Here is a 20,983-nt window from a genome sequence, read left to right on the forward strand (position 1 = left end):
CAGGTCATGTCAGCTTGTATGGAAATACTTCCGATTTCTATTTCTGATTAACAAAATATATTTGCACTATTGCACCTGCCCTGTACAGCAGCAGATTGGTCTGGAATTTATTTTGGGTGTAGGACAGTTAGATTTTTACTATTTCAACTGCTTAACTTGTATGCATACAAAAGTGATGACAGGGAGAGATCAGGTTTGTTTTGTTGTTTACATGTGTGTAACTGCCAGACCTCACTTGTCACCTTATGAATTTGGTTTTGTGGTGGTTTGGATCTGTCATGAGTGGAGAATGGGAATGGCAAGTTCCTTCAGGGAGATGCGTTCAGGTTAGAGGGGACTCTCAGTTTTGGAGCAACCACAGCTAATGCAGTTACCGTTTTTTCAGCCTGCAACAAGGGAGGAAACCTCGGGATATAAACACATCCCATTTGCTTGGTGCCTCCTTGTCATATGTCCTGCTGTTCTGAAAAGAGTAAATGCATAAGGGAGGAGAACCACATGGTTGAAAAATACTTTAATTTTAAAAAATCTTGAAAGTACAAGACAGTATATCAAGTATGCTGTACCATGAATACAAAATAAATATGAAATTCTAACTTTTTTTAAGACCATGAAACAAAGTAAATGTAACTCACCCTTCATTAAGGAAGAAAGGCTTTTATAACAGTTAAGGCAATGGATTAACATCTAGATTCTTTTGCCAGATTTTTCTGGCTGAACACTGTACAGTACTTAACAATTGTGTTTTAGTAAACCTATGTAATCTCCATATATCACAGGAGCACTGTGCAAGTAAACTCACTGTTGGCAAAGGGCTCAATGACAGCAGTTGGTTTCGGTAGGTTTTGTTTATGAAATGCTTCCAATGTTGGAAGAGGCTTGGGAGGATTTTTAAGGTCAGCATTGGCCATCCACTAAAGTAGTTGTCGCCTTTCTCGTACATTGCTGCACTTCTGTCTTGGATGTACTTAGTAGTTTCCTGTTCTCCTTTGGATAGTATTTACCCATCCCTGGTAAATGATGGACTTCAGAGCTACATAAAATGTGGGTTCATTTATTTTTCCCTTGTTGGAGTTGGCGTACCTGATACTGTTCTACATAATTTAGAAAAAGGGACTGTCTGAAAAATGTAATGGCCTATCTTGGGGTAGCTTTTCCATTTAACATATTGCTTACGTAAAATATTATCTTAATGTATTATCTGGGCTATTGTATATAAATACATATTATGTACTTACGGAATAATGATCATCACTACCTCAGTAAAGAGAGGAAACCCACAAAAACTGGGTTTAAGCTAGAACAAATTTGATTCTCCCCCTTAGCCTCAAATCACATGGATGGGAGTTCTTGGCTAACTACAAAGTACACTGAAAAAACCTGTGTACTTTAAAACATGCAAAAACCATTTAACATTAAGACATTTCTTTTAAGTATCTTTTTTTGACTAATCTGTAATGATTTTAAGTACTTCATTTTCACGATGGTGATACAGGCAAAGGTAAAATAAATCTTTAGTCTACTAAGACCATTGTTTGGGGGGGAGTTTCCATCCTTCTCCCAAACCATCAAAGATAATGAAGCTTTCCTCTGCTTTCACAACAGCTAATGCTTCCAGCTTCTTGCTACTGACAGAACCCCCCAAGCCAAGCCTGACTTCCAGAGTGTGGGTGGCAATTTAACTGTGGATTTGGTAGCAGCAGCCTGTCTCGGAGGCGAGTCTTACTGCTAGTGGCCTTCCTGAACAGAACTCTCTTGCTCTATTTTTGAATGTTGTGGACTTAACAGTGAGTGTATTTTGGATCACCTGCTTGACAGGGCTTCTCTCTGCTAAACATGCTGTCGATTCTGCATATGTATTTATAAATTTACAGCACAAAGGGGTGTTAAGTGTCTCTTTACTGTAAAATGGAAGTGTTTATTTTAAAATGAAGCAAAGTTGAAGCAATATAAAGGAGGAAGGACCATGTAAGTAAGGCTTTCAAGCACTAACTCTGAGTGATGTTGTATACAGAGGAGCTCTTGGAATGTGGTATGGCAGCAGTTCTTAGCACTGTTAGAGGTAACAGATTTTCTCCCTTGTCCAGCGATGAACGATGAGAAACCACAATAAAGCACGCACCGCTGAAGTCATGCTGCATCACTAGGCATGTTACAAAGAAAAGATAATACGTTTTAAAGCAAATATATCCTGGTCTGACATGCCCATCTGGAGACCTAACTGCTTCCCACCACTGGCAATTCCTGGTGGGTTTGTAAAGTCAGACAGTGCCAGAATTAATAGTCTTTTGTTTTCTGCAGTTTGGAAGACAGTAAAGGAAAACAGCAAGGCGAGGACATAATATAGGGATAGTCTAAAGAACAAAAGAAGGAAATGACCTTTGCAGGTGGATAAACTGAGGGGACATGATCTACTGCCTAGCCGAGGATCGTGTAATACGTAAGCTGAAAGACATTTGACTGTCTAAATTTCTCTCTCTGTTCTTTTCTTTTCCTCCCCACACACCTCCTGTGATTAAGTCCCAAAGAGGGTCAAAGATGGGGAGGTAGGAGCCAGGTGTCCCTCCCTCCTTGTTTTGCCTGGAATTACTTTCCACTTGTTATTGAATGAGCAAACTACTGAGTGCTCTGAGGACAGTGGAGCTATATGTGGGTTATCTGTATTCCCAGTTACATGGTTACAGCATCACTCGAGCTCTGCTGACAGCAGTTCCTCCAAGCAGCTGAAACAGCCTCAGCCTTTGTTCTCTTTCCTGGGCTGTTGAGAGGCCTGGAATGGACAGCAGCACCCGTCTGAGGTAAGGTGACAGTGAAATTGAAAACAATAGTAAAAATACATTTGGGGATCAAAATCCTCTCCTCTGCAGTTGTTGGAGATGGAGAAGCAGAAGACTGAAGAAAGGTTCAGCAGAGGGACCTGTAGAAGAGGGAAGAAGACTATGTGAAGAAACAGAGACATAGAAAGAACAAAGTGCAGTGTAACTAGGGCGGAGGCCAAGAACAGAACAATACAAGCAGAGGGTGAAAAGTCAGGCAGGGTTCTGAAGAGTAAGAGGAGCTTAAAACAAATGTGGAGGGGCAAAATGAAGCTAACAGACAGCAAGCCTAGCCAGAAGAGCAAACAAACTTTGTTCAACTGTGTTAACTCTCTACTGATCTTTAGCACTGGAAAGTCCCACAAACAATAAAAATAGTTTATCAGCACATTAAAAGCATTATTAAAATTGTTGACACATAGGGTACTTAGTAGAGTACTAATAATGGCTTCTCCTCCCTCTAATGCTCAGCACAGAGGACTTGACAATGAAAAGGGCCAGAACAGATTCTCTGTTCTCTAGAGGTAGTATCCTTGGAAAAACAAGGCGTCCTGGTGGGACAGGCTGCTGCCAGTACTTGCTTTGGAAATAAGCAACATTTACTTCCCCAGTTAAAAGTACCAATAGCGTGAGAATTCTCTTCACTTGAACAGCCCCTGTGGTTTCCTTCTGTTGCTCTAATAAGGCAACATCAGTGATATAGGAAACAGTTTTTTCAGAAATCCTTGTTTGTCCACCAGCAACCACAAGAAATCACCAAGCGCGAGTTCTCAGTCTGTATCCTTCCTAGGACGAATGTGTTTTCCCTCTCCTTTTTTTGGTTATTTCCCAAAACTCAGAGCAACTCAGTAGCATATGGAAATGATATTTGTTTATGCATTTCATCTTCATCCTCCTCATCTCCTTCATGGATGGAATTGGCTGGATCATCTTGCTCAGATTCTGCCCTTGTCTCAAAGAGCTGCTCTTCCAGGAAGAAGCTCCCAATGCCATATTCCTCATCATGCGCCTTTGTTTCTGCAGGTGAGACGTGGGGAGATCCCAGAATAAAACCTGCAAACCTGCCAGATTTTTAAAGAGAGAATTCATCAGCTGAGAAATGAAAAAAAAAAACCACTGTAAATGCAGGGGATACTGCCAGTTAAGCAGGGATGTTGTAAGGACACGCTCACAGGCAGTGCAGATGAGGGGTAGTTGCAACATGAGCTAGGGAGACCTGAATGACAGAGTGTGTAAATCACAATGGATGGCAGAAACTCTGAAGATTTGTTTTCCTGCCTCATCTTTTCAGTCTTTATTCTTTCCTATATAAGTAAATTCTGCTCTTCTGGAGGCCATCTGCAAGGTCTTGTGACTAAGCAAGAAGATCTAACTTCGTTTTCTCATCTTGTCAGTACTCCTGGGGTAATCCAGAGTAAGCATTTGTACAGTTGGATAGATGATACTTTAGCTTCTAAAAATAAATTAAAGCTGTAGCATATTTGAGACAAAGGCTGTAAGAATTCAGGTAAGTTGACATTGCTAATGAAAGGAAAAGAAGGTGAGAACTTCACATTCCTACGTTGCTGCGCCATCACCTTGCTTCTGGTGCTGCATGCAAATTCTGAGCAGGCTGAGCTAAAGTCTTGCCAAAGAATTCCTGCTTTTGGTGAATGTGGAGCTGCAGACTGGGAATTGTGCAGCTGCTCCAAGTAAATGCCAAACTGGAGGTCTGGCAGAACAAAGCATGAACTTAGCACTGACCCTACATTTCAATTTGTCACAAATCTGACTTTCAGTGGACAAGTACATTGAAGAGATAGAACGGAGCTGGAGGTTTCTGGCAAGAGTGTGGAAACAGACGGCAGTTCTGACACCTGGGTAAGTGTCGACAGCATCAGAGAAACTTAAGAAAAAGGAAATGCAGCTACATTCTGGAGTTCTGATATATCTGGTAAACTGATCAATAATTTACATTTTAGACTTAACATTTCTGTGAGATGAATGTTGTCACCTCTCTCTTCTTGGAAGCACTGTTAGTCTAAATGGGGAATAGAGTTGGACTGGCTGTGTTTTACAGGTTTGCCTTGTGTTGAACTATCTTCTGATGCTTAATGGAAGCTTGAAAGGGTACTCAACTTCAAATCAGACTTCTGTTGGTTCTCCTTTTTATTTTTGTATTTTTATAGTGAACAGTTCGTAAGAGCTATATTAACTAAGTGATGGCTAGCAAATACGTGTGTCTCAACTGTTTTGTGCATTTGGCAGTATTTTGCTTTGCAATACTGCAGCGAGTTTTCACTTTTTTGTATCTTTCAATCGTGCTATAGAATGCAAGTATCTTAGAAAATAAGATAGCTTCACAGTAAGTTTATAAAACCTGGCACAGAGGTTCTCTGTGTGACCATCTAAGAAGATGAAGGTTCTGAAACTAGTTTTAACTTTCTATTGATTAAATTCCAAGCTGACTGGGGCTTCTTTGAAATTGTGACACTTGGTTCTGTAGCAAGGGCCAAGTCTTTGTGGCTGGGTAATATGTGAAACTCTGCTCAATATCTCAGAGTTTCAGTTTTGACAGAAATGCACTGCTATTATGATTAATTTTATATTCTGCAATATTTTCTGGCTGCATTTATCTGCCCCTTCCCTTCCTAACATGTATTTGTCTTACATTTGTCTCTTAAGCTATCTCTGGAGCAGCTCTTCTACCTGTTATACTTTGTAGGTGCAGGCACTGATTTTTCTTCCTCTGTATTCTTAGTCTTAGGTATTGGTTGATACTACAAGTAATAGGATTTCTTGGCTGTGCAGGCTTGCAGTTAGAGAACTTAATACAAGTAATATTTGAGCATGTATCTTCAGCGTGCCCCAATACTACGCAATGCATAAGTGTACTGCTCTCAAAACTGAAGAAAGGGGTATTTCACTGGTTAGACAGCCACTTGGGTCACTGTGTAGGAACTTACAGAGGCACTGTAGAAAGTGTGTACATTTTAGGGAAAGCTGCCATTACCATGAATTAGCTGTGAACATCTGCAAACTCTCAGAGTAATTTATGGTTGGAGAGGAACAAACGGGGTTTAATACTACCAGCAAGTAAAATCCTTGAGAGGTGTGGCTGTGATCTTTAGTGGGATTACTCAAGTAGATAAAGCTACCCACACGTCTGACTGCATGCAAGATAAACACACCTGGAACAGTGCCTGAAGTAGTATCTGAGTCTGCTGTGTAACAGTGTCTGTACAATGTGTTTCCTGTTTTAGAGAAGCCAAATTTTCTTACCTGTGTGGGGACTGGAGTTTGGATATAGCTAACCATGATGGGAAGTCAGGGTTCCTGCACAATGAGCGTAGCTCCTCCAGAGCTCTCATAGTTTCTGTTTCACCTTGTTCTCGATACTCCTCTTCAGTAAGGCGTTTAAACACTAACTTTTTTGATTTAAAGTGGTTCTTCATTCTTCTAGAATGAAATTGAAACAATTAGTATTCCTAAAGTCTTCTGGCACAATTATTGTCATCCTTTTTCTCTACTACCTGTTATTAACATGCATTAATCACTTTTATCCTTTTAAAAGGACAAGCTATGTTCTTGCATTAAAATTTTAGGACAAGGTGGCTAATGTTTGCTAGCCAATTTACCCTAGGTCTTAAAGTTGTAGAATTCCACAGAATGTTATCTAATGAGCTCCAAATGAGCTTTGGATCAGGTCCTTATTGTGTATGCATGGGCTAAAATCTCATCGAGTTAAATAGATGGCTGCTTGCTCAGCCATTTTTAGGTGCAATATGCAAAATGTGTCTGCAGAGACATGGGCTGAATCAAAACCCAGTCTGCATATGTAACTTCAAAGATAAGCAGTGCTCTAAGTCTGTTATGAGTTGTTCATGTTGTTTACTAGATCGCGTCTCTTAAATCTTGCTTTAAATTACAAAACTGAGTAGTGTGAGGCCAAAATGTTTACAATCTGATGTTTTTTTAGCTGCTGCGTAGCAATGTATAATATAATTAGATATCAATTAGAAAGTGTGCCATGTTCTGTTCCCTTCTGTCGACTGCTTTCAATTTAAATGTTGTGATGAGTTAAGATAAGCAAGGGCTGGATGCCCATAAAACTTTCAGCTCTGTATAAAAACACCTGCTCCAACCAGCAGCATTCACTTTCTGCTTTATTTCCCCTGTAAAGCAAGAACAAGCTGTAGCCCTGGTTCAGGTCAAATGGTCAGGGTCTTGCTGGCTCAGTGGGATCAGTACTGATCTTAACAACAAATAACACAAGATTCTTAGTTATTTTGATGTATCTGCTGCTCTGAACTGTGTATCTGGCATCACGGCGCCACAGTTTGGTGCTACTGCTTAGTGTTTTGAAACTGATTCCCCGCCCTGCCCCCCCCCCCCCTTATTGTCCAAAGATAAATTTGTAGAGCTCTATTTCAGTGCTTTTGGGCTTTATAGAAGCATGCATCAGATCATGAAAACAAAAGAGGTCCACATGGAAAACTACAGTGTTTCAGGGTAAAACAGGTACGTTCTGACTTCAGTGAGCTTATAGCCAAATCTTACTGATTTCAGAGTGACCTGAACCTGCTTACATCAGGTTAAGTATTGATCCTGTATGTTGCTTTTGAAACAGTTTGTGCTTTTCAGCTGCAGGCAAAAAATCACTCTTCAACAAATGATGAATTCTACCTAAAATAAAAAAGTTTCAACCCAGTCCACCCTTCAACATCTAAAAAGAGCACAAGAGCAAAGCAATATGTTCTTCAAAACTAAACAAGGTGTAAAAGACTAAAAAAAGAAATTATATGTTTTTTATTCCTTTGGTTATGCCAGTTCTAGCCTTTGCCTCTTCCTGGTTCTCTGCTGTTCAGCAGAAGTCCACAGCTACAGACCAGTCTGCACTAAAGTCTCTCAATCTGGATGCCATCACTGAAGGTAAAAAACAGATGTAAATTGGCAGAACTTTTTAGAATCTTCATTGTGTTGTATTGGTGATAAAACATGCTTCAAATTCAGGGATGAGCAAACATGTTGTTCCCATATTGCTAATGAAAATGCCTAGTAAACTTAAGGTCTACATATTTCAAGCAGTTCCCATTCCAAATGCCACAATATAAATGGGGCTCTGGGAATACAGGGGAATGGCTCCACAGTGACAACAGGTTGTTTCCACAAATTAAACGTAGACATGTACATCTAGGATACCAACCTTGGAAAACTAAAATGAATGGAAACCATTACTTTTGTGGACACGGGTTTTTAGTCTCTGAACTCTACACTGTCTAATCTACAGGGACTTTTTAACATCATCTTCCTCGCTGATAGTACACGTTTATCCCATAAGATTCAGTATGAGTTACCTGCAGATTCTCTCACTACACACGAAACTGAGGCAGTATTTCTGCAGTCTAATCAACCAACCAAACAGAAATGTTTTGGTTACCATGTGCTGCAGACTAGAAGGTGCTACATTTGTACTTAAGAGCACAGTCACATTTCTCCATTCTCCATAGAACAAAACTCATGCTTAAAACTGCCAAATGGAAAATAATTGAATTCCTGTGTCTTGGGGCTTTAAAGCTTTTCTCACTATTCAAGTGTAAGGGGTTTTCCATTATCAGCCTCCAGTATTTCCTGGTGATACAGGGACTTGCACATTCACAAATAGATACAAACCTGCCTATGTGACAAGCAGCACCAAGGGGGTAACACAGGCTTTTTGAACAGAGGCTGACTGCAATTAGCGCATACGCAACTTGAGGTATGGTCACACCACAATAAATCAAGACAGAGGCTGTTAATTGTAGCGTCCATGTGAACAAGGTTATGTTCAGTTCACTGGTAAGCGGTCCATGCTGATAGCAAATGGCAAAGCTGGTAATTCCAACAGCCAGAAAATACCCTGTAGAAACAAAAGGAGGACATGGAGAAAAAAGATGCAAACTACCCATATAAACTTCATTAGTTTCGTTCGCAAAGCTTGCAACTGCTGTGAAGTATAGCCTGCTGTTTCTTGTCTTATAGATATTTGCACTAAGTTGTATGTGCTTGATATTTCAAAAGTGTGCCAAGAGTTCACGAGGTGATCTGTGAACAGCCTTTAGCTAATGCTGCAAGCTGCACGTGAATTCTCCCTGTGCGTGAATGTCGAGGCAGGTGCCAGATCAATAGATTTGTCAGCCCCTGCAGCTGCATCCAGTTAGCAATTTATGCATCCAGTTCCCAAATGCAGCAAAATACAAACCAGCATAGTGGCCCTTTGCTGTTACACAGAACGTATGCAGTGGCAAATCAATGAACAAGTAATACAGGCAAAATCTGCTCTTAAAGCTGCTACTGGCCCACTATATCAAACTCCTTATTTAATGACACAATGTGAGTAGACACTCATTTGAATGAATTAGGAACCTTTGGAATATTCCAACGTCTACAGTTTAGGAGAAAAAAGTGCTCCATAAATGAGTCACTTGATTTTGGTTTTTATGTGCAGGTATTCATTTAACCACTAAATTAAACCAAAATCTGAGCACGTTTTTTGATAATTTTCTTACCTAACAAGTAGTTTCTGTGTTCAGACCACAACCACTGCATATTCTCTTTGAAGCAGTAAATAAAATATAGAGAGGACATCCAGCAGCCACTCATTAAGATCCAGAAAGTACTGTGCTGGAAATAAAATTTTAAAAAACTTTAAAAAAAAAAAAAATTTCAAGTCAGAATCAGGACCATTGTGTGCAAGGGAACTCACAGTCAAAACCAGATGTGATATTCAGTAGAGCTACACGGCTTATGATCTGTGTTAGACTTCCACTGTACAGTGCTCTGCATGCTACGACTAAACAATATCAATTTTAAGTGGAGCAGCTGCATCTCTGTATTTGTATATCATGTCCCCATGTCATGGTATAAGCCTATTGCAACGTATTTCCAATTAACATATCTCAGCAATATTGTGAGAATGCACAGACTTTGTAAAAGTAAAGGAAAAATTCACATCTGCCTTGCAATGAATTGTCTCTGGCAAATGGAACAGAATCTGTCCCAGTTGCCACTAAAACTACATTTGGATTTAGACTGATTCATAGATTCAAAAGTAAGCTTAGCTCCAGTCCAATAAAAGAATTTACATTTCAGAATAAACTCTTCTTGTAAATCAACAATGTCTTGTTACTTTAAACTCAGGAGCAAGCTAACTAGAACTTGATTCTAACCTAATTCTGTTTACTTGACGCAAGAAATCCTGCAGTCATTTCAATGGAGTTACCTGGCCACAAAACCAGAGCAAGATCAGAAAGAATCTGGCTCCGTACTCTTCACTTCTATATTATGTTGATGATTATTATTATTTTGTTTAATAAATGTAGATTTACCCTTGGAATAAACCTTTTAAGTGTCAACAGGACAAAGACTAGCAGAGCAAGAACACCCAGTATTATTCCAGAAAGGTAGAAGAACTTGGTACTCCTGCAAGAGAACAAGACAGAAGATGGTGAGAAGTATAATTTGTAATTGGTTAAGTTGCCAACATCTGTAAAAACGGCAGTGATCTTCAGTAAGAACTTAACACAACTGTAAGTTAGAGTTGTAGTTACATGGTTAACAGGCCCAGTTTAGATACTAAATCTGTGTAAGGAAAAATTCCCAACAGATACTTCAGGTCACTGGAGTTGTTACAGGCTAGGAGATGGTGGTGTTTTGTTGTTTTTTTTAAAGCTCACACTATTTCCAATTTCATTGACCTTCTAGTTTCTAGTAATTTCATTTTCTTCTATGTACTGACATGCTTCTGTACTGCAAGAAAAGTTGGGGGGGGTTAATCTAAAATGTAAAAAAACCTCCACAAACCCAAAAGCTTTTTTTTCTAAGCTTATGCATTTATGAAGTCTAACTTTGAATTCAGAGTTAACTCTATAAAACCTATTACTGCTCTGCTTGTTTTAGAGGTGCCTCCTGACAATTAGTTTGTGACTCATTTTGCTTTGAAGTCATGAGACACATGTTTTGCTGTAAGTACCCTCCCTTACATGCTATGCAAAACGTGCATCAAAAGAACAATAGGAAAAGGTTGGCACAAAGGAGGAGGCAGAGGAGGGCCCAGATGACCTCATCCTAAGCATTTCTTGCTGCAGGAAGGCATCATTTATAATACATGCAGCAGTATTTAGCATTCAGCTAACCTCACTGGTCTACAAAAGGGAGAAAGAATTCTCCTGAATCCACACACTTGCTTGCTGAGGATTGTCTTGGTGTTGCCCAGTGCAGGAAGCTTGGATACAAGAACCCTAACACAGCTACGTGATTAATAAGAGTGCAGCACTCCCAAGATACGTCACAATCGGTATGGAGTTTTAAATATATGTTCAGTTTTCTTATTTCACTTTCCCAAAGAACCACCTCTTTAGCTTAGAAAACAGACCAAAGACACACAGGCTTTGGGGAAGAAGGTCAAAAACCAGCACCTAGTACTCACCTGCTCAGGGTGTTTGCAAAATGGAACAGAAAAATTCCAGCTACAAACAAAAACAAGAGCTTTCCATCTAGCACTAAAAAAAGGGGGAAAAAAATAGAAATGGACTTTAGACTAATTCAATCTGAAATGCTGATTATATAAAATATCAACAGAAAAGTCCCAAGCTTCTTACAGAAGAGATGGTACATTCAGTAGTACTGGCAATACCAATCTATCTGTAATTTAAACCAAAAGCTTTTTTACTTACTTTCTCGTTTCACACTCACAATGTATGGTTCGGTTTTGAAGGGCTGTATTTTGAAACAAACATCCTCTCCATATTGTTTTATGCTCATGAAAGTTTCCATAGATGTCTCTGGTTTCCAGAAGATTTGAACAGCACATGCAGCAAACTCAAAAACAGTTTCTGAATTACGACAGTTGCTTTTTTCCGAAATAGGCTCAAACCTGAACATTTCTCTGCTGTTAACTTTTACCTAAAAACAAACAACAGAATACACAAAGAAGTAGCTCAGAACCACTGGGGTTTTTTGTTTTTCTGAACTATATAGCATATAAGCCATACATGTGATAATGAACATCAGTATAGAGAGCTCAAGAATAAAATGCTAGTGCAATTCTTAGTTGTTTAATATTGGTTATTCATATTATGCAAAGATTAATTCTTTAGGCCTTACAAGGTGATTCAGAGAACTCAATGTCAGCGAAGTTCTACAGAGGGGCCTCAATATATCCAAAAGCTCAGTGGGGTTGGTTTTACCACGACACTTAGCCACACACAAATTTCTAACAAAACCAGTAATATTTGACTTGACCACAGTTTCTTCCCCGTTCCCCTCCTGAACTGTAAGAAACTGGACTTGCTTTTCTTGTAGTTGTTAATGCAATCTTCATGTTAAGGACAGAAGAGGCATAAGGAAAAGGAAAGATAGCATAACCAGAAATTTAAATATAAGCACATTCCTGCTGGGAATTTTGGGGTTTCTTGCTAGCTCCTAGCACCCTCCCCAACCAAACTGGTAAAAAATCTTGTCAATCTTCTGAGATGGGATGATCTTCCTGAAGATTGTGATTCATTGTGAGCTCTTGATCAGGGCCTATAAGACAACAAAGACCCATCTACAAAAAAAGTGACGCAACAGGTAATAAAACAGGCTTCTAATGGGAGAAGAGACTACATGTCAGCAAGCGATTTGTTGTGGGAAAAATCTCAGCTTCCTGCTTTTGAACATTTACTCCAGGAAAAGCTTGTGTGACTGCTGGAGGGTTTCACCACCTGAAGTCTGCTACCGTTCATAAAAACACCTGCAGCATGTTCCTGAGGAAGACAGTCCTGGGAACAGACAAAGGGATGTTCCACTTCCTATATCTGAGAGCAAATTCCTCCAACAGAGATGAAGTGAAACTGTTTCCTTCCTTTGTCCAGAGACGTACTTCCCGGGACAAAAAGGAACCACGCAGATAGTCAGCTTATTCCTTTAGCTATTATTGCTTCCACTGTGGAGAGATTTTTACATTGTTTCGAGCTAATCTCTAAAGGTATTTTCTTGTAAGATGACCCTCTGTTACTCAGAAAAACAAAAATGCACTGCTACTGCTGTTTTTACATTAGTCACGATCTAATATGTTTTTGGTTCCTATACTGTGGCCTGGTATGCTACTGCAAGTGAGTTGCAGAACTGCATTTTATCCTCAAATTTAAAAGTTTTATAAAGGCGTTTGGCGATAAGCAAAAACATTTGTTGCAGAGGTTAACAGTGGTCTATCAGCAGAAAAGGTGTGCAACAAAATAAAGCACAACACTATGTTAATGTTTGTGTGGCATCACACTATAAGCCTGGTTGACATCCTTCGCATAAAGAGAGACAAACCTAACTGCATCTGAAGTGGAGGATCGCAATGCTGCATTTTTATCATGGTCCTACCTATACACCATTCAAACTACCAATTACACAGAGAACCTGCTTTGGTCTTGATAACTGATCATATGCTTCACTGGCAAAAGTTCACAAGAAACGTATTGCGTATCTGAATGATCCCCCAAACGGCCTCTTACCTGAAGAGTCGACCAAATGTACTGTAAGTGAATGGTTCTGTTTTGCACATAGCAGTAACAGTTTTCATCCTGTTTCTGGATTACATCCATTTCCTGCAAAAAGCTACAGTTTCTACCTGGGGGAGGGGGGCGGAAAAGTTAATTTTTAGCATGTATCAAATACAAATGTATAATTTTCCTCCATTTCATTATTGTATATGCTGAGGGAATCACAAGCAATTTGCAGATAATCAAACGTGAAAACTATGCTGCAGGGTAGCACATTCAATACCATTTAGCTGAAAATTCAAATCAGACTTCTAATCAAGTCATTTGGGCTCCAGAGTAAACTGCAACACCTTTTGGGGGGGGGGGGGGGGGGGGGAATTAATCTAGGGTGTTATTTTTAAAAAATGTAATCCATAAAAACTTGGCTTTGGTATCAGTGTTTTGATGGCACTGGAATAGGGCCCCTGGGCCAAATTCACTGCTTGCACGAGTGGGTGTAACTCCACCGGAGTTGATGCTTATACCAATGGTGAATGCAACTGTGGGAGTCTGAGCAGGTAAACAGGCTTACATATTAAAATAGTCATTTCGCACATGACACGGCTGCTGATGGCAGAAATCATACTCCTCTCCCTCGGAAATGTTTCTAATGTTAAATAACACAACTCTTCTTTTCAAAACAAATTTTCCTGACGTGGTCCAGCCATGACATGTAACAAGGCAACTGCACTGATAGCTTGCCATAAGTCATTTAATTAGGGATGCTAATTGGTCTAACTCTCCTGAAATGTTAATGAGCCCCTACGATCTTCAGAATTAGATTGCACTTTTGAGCAGAAATGCACCTGAAAGATTTATGGAGCAAACTTTGAAGAATAACATACATTCCGATCTACATACATGTGTAAAATATACCCTACAGTGCATTACCGCAGTGTTGCAGGAACATAATTAAAGAGAAGAATAAAGGAAATAATTACAGATCTGAACAGAGGGAATCATCTGGCTCACTGAATAGAAAATGTAGGTCTAAGCCAAGCTCAGTAATAACTGCTAAAACACCGTCATACACTCAGAACAGCAAAATGAGTATGTGCAAAACAGTCTTAATCTGGACAAGGAGATACTGTTTGCAGGTAAAAACCTGCCCTGTCTCTGTAAGGAAGCTGAACTTAGGCTAAATTATTTTTTTAACCAATTTAATTAAGCCAATGAAAAATACCTGTGTGGATGTTCTTACGTAAGTTTATTAAGTCATTCCAGAATTAAAGTATCCACAGGTCATCCTGCTAAAGTAAATTGGTTTAAACTTAAAATTTGGGCATTTTTTATTGTGCAAAATTAACAATCTGATTAATTTTCATCCATGGCAAATCCAGTGGGAGGGAGCACAAGCCTTCAGACAAGGGCTGGCTGTGGCTGTACCTCTTGACAGGCACTTCCATAAAAGTCATCAGATGAACCTGCAAAAGGATTCATTGGTCTCTGAAGTGCTGCCGACTGACTGACGCGGCAAGCGGGCGAGGCTGGGCACTACCCAGGGCTAAAACCAAGATGATCCAGTGATAGGAAACAGCAATACCCTAGCAGGACCAAAACGCAGCAGAGTGCCCACACCTTCCCTGCAGGGCATATTAGGATTTTCTGCCACTACAGATAAACTGTCCATCCACATTAGAAGCAATGTCCTCCATATACAACGCTAGCAAGTATTTTCTTACCTGCCCTAATTTTAAGGCATTTTCTTGAGAAAAATAATTTGCTTCAAACATGACATCAGCTCCACAGAGCGAAACAATCCCCTTCCAAAAGGAAAGGCACCCCTGAACAGGTAACCGTGAGATGGACGAGGATTTTAGCTACTGTGAGGACACACGGAGAGGGCAACTCTCAACTTCTGAGATTACGAGCAGTGGAGAGAATCGGCATCTGCTGCAGAGTCTGGAGGATGCCCGAGACTTGGGCATGTCAAGGCCAGGGGGGGAAGCAGCTTCTTGACTGCCGGATTACTGCTACAGCTGGGAACAACCGTCTGGGGTTTCGCTGCCTTCGTTCTGTTCTGCAGCCAACGCTCTCTGAATCAAGTTAAGGGGAAAGCCAGCGGGAGTAATGCGGACTACAGCCGAGTTTCCCGTGCCGGCGGTACCCAGCCTTACCCCCCTCTGCCACCCACACGCAGGAGCGGGGCACTTGCTCCACGAGGGCTCGCTGCCGCGCTGCCCACGCAGCTTCTCCCAGGCCGGTCCGCGGCGCCCGCGTCTATCTGTCCCACGAGGCACCACACGCACAACAATCTTGTGGAAACCGAACCCAGGTGGGACAAGCGGGAGAAAACAGCGGAGCGCCTCAGGGACGCCTCCGGCCCCGGAAACCACTTTAGCTCTCGGCCCAAGCAGGCGGGGAGGGAGGCGGCGGCCCCCGCCTTTCCGTCGGGCAGCGCCATTTTGGGCAGAAGCCGGAGGCAGCAGGTCGCGCCGTACCGGCGGCGAATGGAGGCCCAGAGAAACCGGGGGGGAGGAGAACGTGTGTCCCCCGCTCCCTCTTCTCAAGGGGACGGGACGGGACGGGACGGAGGGGGGGGGGGGGGGGGGAGTGAGACACTCCCCTGCGCCCCCAGCGTGTGACCACCCGGGCAAGGGCACGGGCACCCCACCACCCCCAGGAGCACCGCCACCCCGCCCGCGGCCTGCCCTGCTCCGCCGCCGGCGCCGGCGGAGCTTTCCCGGCCCCGCGCAGGCCCCTGGGGGCCGGAGGGGAAGGCCAGTACCTGCTGACGGCGCCTGCCCGCTGCCCCCGGCCGCCCCGGCCAGCGCCAGGAGGAGCAGCCCCAGCCCCGGCCTCGGCCCCGGCCGGGCCCGGGGGCGCTGCCAGCGGCGGAGCGGCCGCGCCGGACTCATGTGGCGGCCGCCGGCTCCGGGCTCGCCCCTCTCGGTGGCGGCGAGGGCGGGCCCCGGCGCGGGGAAGGGGCGGTGCGGCCCTGCGCTCCCCCGCCGGAGGGCTGCGCTCGGCTGGCGGCGGGCAGGGCAGGGCCGGCCCGGGGTGGCCGGCCCTGGGCAGGGGCTTCACCCCGCTTCGTCCCGAGTATTCGCGCGGGGAGCAGGCGGGGGTCCGGCCTGGGCAGCGGCGGGGAGGCGCCTCAGGCACCTGTCGTGGTGCGTCGCGTCCTACCCCTCGTTTCTCTCACTCGGGTTTTAGGGCTTCCGTGGAGTTAAGAGTGGGCGCTTGGGAAGAAAAAGGAAAATGGCGCGAATGCGAGAGCTCAGCAGAAGCGTTGCCTTGCATTGCGGTCCCATCGCTGCCTGGCTGACCGAAAACGTTGACTGCCCTTATCGGTCAAGGTGTAGATCGGTCCCAAGACAAAGGCTCGCGTGAACAGCTCGCGACGCTTCCAAACCTCAACCGGGGCCGCCACTCCAACCGAACAGAAGAGAGTTAATACTTGCCTCCTTAGGCACCCTGCGCCAGAGTCCCCCTTCCCCACCCAGCCTGAGGGAAAGGCCAGGCCAGGTCACCAGCGTGCCTGCAACTGGCGGTGGTTGAGTCAGCCATTGAGCGACACGCATTAATCGGACCCTCTGCCCACCCAGAGGAATTCCCTGAATGAAATGTTACTGGATGCTTTGATGGAGGTGAACGTCCCCTGCTTTTCTGTACTTCCTAGGCAGCCACAAGAAGAGCCTGGAGCAGGACATGCTGTTCCCCCGTCAGCACTGTGAAGACACGAGCTAGGTCCAACTCAGCTCAGTCCCCGCTTGCTCATTGCAGTCATTTTAGATCGCTTGTGAGTCACAGTCAGCAGTCAGGGGTGGAAAGGGCTGGAGTTTTTTTCCTATTCTACGAAAATCAATGAACACAATTTTGCCAAGGCATTCTGGCATCACCAACATCTATTTTTATTCCGAGCCCTACATTTGGCCTTTCCAACCTACTTGCTTTGCTACAATGTGTTCCCTTCCTTGTTCTTAAAACTATGCCATTTCTCTCCATGAAGGTTGCTTTTGGAGTTATTTTTGATTGTTTAGGGCTGGATCCAATTCCCTGGGGTGCCAGAGTGGGCTTTTTTTAACACCTGAAGGGGGCTGCCCACTGCCTCGCACCTTGTCTCTGCGCTTACATCTGCGGGGAGTGGGTGGTGCGGGGCTGCGGCTCGCCTCGCCTCCTACACCCGCTCTGCACTGGCTGGGCTCGCGTGTAACTGCAGATCATTCCTTGCAAGTACTGAGGAAGTGGAGAATAAGGGCAAAAATAGTTGGGATTTGATAGCGTGTGCAACATCTGACAAACTTCAGTCTGCAAAGGAAGCAGCAATTGATTTGTATCTTTATTTGTCTTTATGTAATTTGGGTGTTGTCTTTATATAACTTTTCAGGCGCTTTCTCTAGCAAATGTGGTGAAGAAAGAAATAAATGCTGGGATTTTGCCTACCTGCATCCCTAATAAACGCTTAGAAATATGTTACCTCTCAGTTGCGTGTCTAAACAGCAAGGAACAATTATAGCCAAGTTATTAGAAGAATCCCTTTTGCATTTTCAATTTTCAATATTTTTTCGGTTACGTTAACCTTCTTGACAGTATTTTTCTGGGAAAGGAGACACTCCACATTCAGCTCTTGCTTGTATTTTCATTCCTAGAGCTCTTTGCACTTCACTGCTAATTAACTTTCAATAACTGTCGTAGGGTTACAGTCAGTCAGCATGAATCAGACTGAAAATGTAGCTTTAGGGGACCGCACTCTGTCAAAAATGATTAGAAACCTTTGCTTGATTTCCGAGGAGAATGTACTCGTTCAAGCAGGATACAGCAGCTATTAGGCAGTGTTCTACCGCAGCAAGAAATCTTTAATAAAAGAGACTCGGTGCTTTTGCTACAGCCCTCCTTCTAGGGTGGCTCTGAGTAATTATGTGGCATTTCCTTGCTTCCTGTTTGTTTGTTTGACTTCCTAAATGGTGATGTTGCTTAGGACAAAGCTTGGGTTCTGAGCTTAAAGGCAGTGTTTTTAACTGCTTGCTCGCAAATATAATTCAAAATGGGGGAGAAGAGGGAGGTCGTTTATAGGTGTGGCTCAGCTCATGGAAGCTCTGCCCTTCCCAGGTCTCCTAAGCTGGGGAGAGTTGAGTGAGACCAGCTTTTGGCTGGGAGAGCTTGGGGGAAGACCTGGTTGTGGCAGGCAGCGATGCTAGCAGTACTGGGAATGGGCCACATTCCCAGGATGCAGTATGGAGTGCTCTCGGGCTCCATGCTTTTGACAAATTGCCACTTTAATAACTGGGAAGCTGGCAGTGCAGAGCCATGTCCCCAGCGTGTGCTTTCCTCTCAGGCTTTTGGAGCTCTGGGTTATGCTACCCAATATGCTCTGACACCTAAAACGCTCCTTAACATCATCTGCAATGCCCACATCTGGCTGCTTAAAAGCTGACTGTAATGTTAGATGTAATACCAAATCTTCTTTGTACTGCTGAATCCCTTTTCTTCCACAAGGGCCCCAGCTACTCACTGCTGCTGATTTATTTGGCCTGTGCAGCCATAGAAATAGGCTACATCTGTGTAAAGCAATCCATGGGGAGGTCCTCTGTGCTCCTCAAAGCCTTGCCTACCTTGCGCTTTAGTGCTGTTGGAGACAGACCCTCTCCCTTGCAGCTTCTGCAAGTCTGAGCTGGGGACAAGGCACTTGGGGTCCCGGCTCCTACCCTGCAAGGTGATGCTCATTACCCAGTTGTAGCCTACTGTCTACTTTCTAACTAGAGTTAGTAGAGGCTTTTAGTTTCCAGGTGTGCTGTTAAAATCTCAACATGTGCTCTAGATGACGAAGGATGCTTCCTCTGCTTTTTTCTCCACCCCGCCCACCCCCCCCCCCCCCCGCCTTTGCTCTTCCTTCCCCCTCCTTAAGTCAGCAATGGGTATAACTTGTTTGCAGAGTTGCAGGGTGTTTTATCTTTCTTTGGCCTGCCCCAAGTGGATTGGGGTTTGTTGAAGTCACAGCATTCTTGCTTTCTTAGAGCTGGCATGTGGGCGTTGGATTGTGTCATTTGTAGGAGGTGAACGTCAAAGGAAGTGGGATCAACTGCTGGAGGAGGTTTGTAAGCCAGGTACTTAATATTTGGTTTCCTGGAAAAGCAAGAAAAAAATAGCAAAATAGGCAGCCTTTGTGTCTTTAGTTTTCCCATGCAATCACAATAACACAATACCTATATGTGCTTAAGCACAGTTTGTTTTGGTTTGACCTTTTTTTTTTTTTTTTTTTTGCCTTGGCTTATTCAGGATGGAGAACTACTGTATTTCCCCTTAAAATAGTTTCACATGTTTTGGTGGATTCTGTTGAATGTTTATTCCAGTAATAAAAATAATTCATGTTTCCTAAGTGCCCTCACAAATAATGCCATTTATTATCAGGTACATTATGTTGTCTTTTTATTTGATGTAAAATGGTCTCGTAGAGTTAAAATTAGACAGAAGAGCCATTTGAGACTATTTTGTTCATTTCCAGCTGTTTTTTCAGGAGTGCATTAGTCTGAAGTATTTCATGGGCAAAATACTGAGTTATTTTGGGGGGAGAAAAATTATCTACAAAAGAAAAGCATAGCTACTTATTTTTACAGTAGTTTTATTGTAATCACTATTTTATTTGACATGTATAGATACTGAGCTAGATACTGCTCTACTAGGAATATTTCTTTCTCCTAAACTGCTCTAGGTAGCAGATATCTTCTGTAGTCCTTGGTCAGGCTAAGCTTAAAAATTAACAAGAGAAATGGTGTTTCAAAAGTTACCTGTTTATCTTACGGATTAGGCAAAAGGACCATATTTTTTCATTATGCTGTTTTTTCTTTGCCTATTTAATATAAACGCAGGATGCTTATTCTAGCTGTCCATGCTTTTGAAAAACTATGTGCCATAGCACATTTCCCCGTTGTATCACTAGTGGGGGTCAGGCATGTCTGAGACTGGTGCAGTCTGAATGTTTTTAGATAAATGCCTCTGAGTAAAGCAGCTTTTTCCTTCTTGTATGGCTTCTGATTTACGCAGCGGTCTTGGCATTTAACCCTATGCTCATTTTCCCGTTGCTATCAAAGGGACCTGTAGGTCAGGAGGAAGGAAAGCTCAGTCAGCCAACGGTAAAATGTTCACAGGAGGATGTGTCTGCAGTTGCTGGAAACACAGTCCCTCCCTCTGACTTCAGCAAAGTAATCTGGTGTAAATTCATTGAGCTCATTGATATTATTCCTGATTTACACAACAGTAAGCACTAAGAAAGTACAACAGTAAGTTAAGTAGCAGTGGGCCTTAAATATTTATCTAGTTTATTTTTAGCATGCCAATTGCAGCTATTTATATAGCAAGGAAGCAGTGGTACAAATCTGACTAGATTCCTCCTTCGCTTTGAATCTGCAATAGAGAGGCAGTATTATTTTTTTTTTTTTGACCGTGAGCTCTTACTTATTATGTTAAATTTGCTCTGAATAATATGTTATAAACTTCATTTTTCAAGGGCCTCTTAACCCCCACTTTTAAGCAGAAGGGATCATGTTACTTATCTAAAGGATCCTTGATGCAGCCCAAGAGCAGCTGTGAGATTGCCCTGCAGTGATGTGCAGGCACTAATGCCTTACATGGATTTATCCTTGGGGAAAGGTCCCAAAATTGTGAGCAGGCCCCACAGTAGAGCAAACAACGTGGATG

General features: G+C 42.8%; 1 protein-coding gene across 4 annotated transcripts; it reads right to left on the reverse strand.

The window, feature by feature from the left end:
* Window positions 1-513: 513 nt before the first annotated feature.
* Window positions 514-17,102, reverse strand: NEMP2 (nuclear envelope integral membrane protein 2). Of its 4 annotated transcripts, XM_049815004.1 has the most exons (10): window positions 16,074-16,128; window positions 14,732-14,849; window positions 13,319-13,434; window positions 11,510-11,738; window positions 11,263-11,335; window positions 10,163-10,256; window positions 9,344-9,458; window positions 8,469-8,694; window positions 6,078-6,254; window positions 514-3,877 (listed from the first exon to the last, which is right to left on the reverse strand). In XM_049815004.1, exons 3-10 carry the CDS (start codon window positions 13,406-13,408, stop codon window positions 3,652-3,654), a joined length of 1,230 nt encoding a protein of 409 aa, XP_049670961.1. In that variant the 5' UTR covers window positions 13,409-13,434; window positions 14,732-14,849; window positions 16,074-16,128; the 3' UTR covers window positions 514-3,651. The 4 variants fall into 4 exon arrangements, with proteins under 4 accessions (XP_049670961.1, XP_049670953.1, XP_049670946.1 ...); XM_049814996.1 differs by lacking the exon at window positions 14,732-14,849 and having other exon boundaries at window positions 6,078-6,251; window positions 16,074-17,102; XM_049814989.1 differs by lacking the exon at window positions 14,732-14,849 and having other exon boundaries at window positions 16,074-17,102.
* Window positions 17,103-20,983: the final 3,881 nt, after the last annotated feature.

The sequence above is a fragment of the Accipiter gentilis genome, chromosome 1, assembly GCF_929443795.1.
Source record: "Accipiter gentilis chromosome 1, bAccGen1.1, whole genome shotgun sequence".
Lineage (NCBI taxonomy): Eukaryota > Metazoa > Chordata > Aves > Accipitriformes > Accipitridae > Astur > Astur gentilis.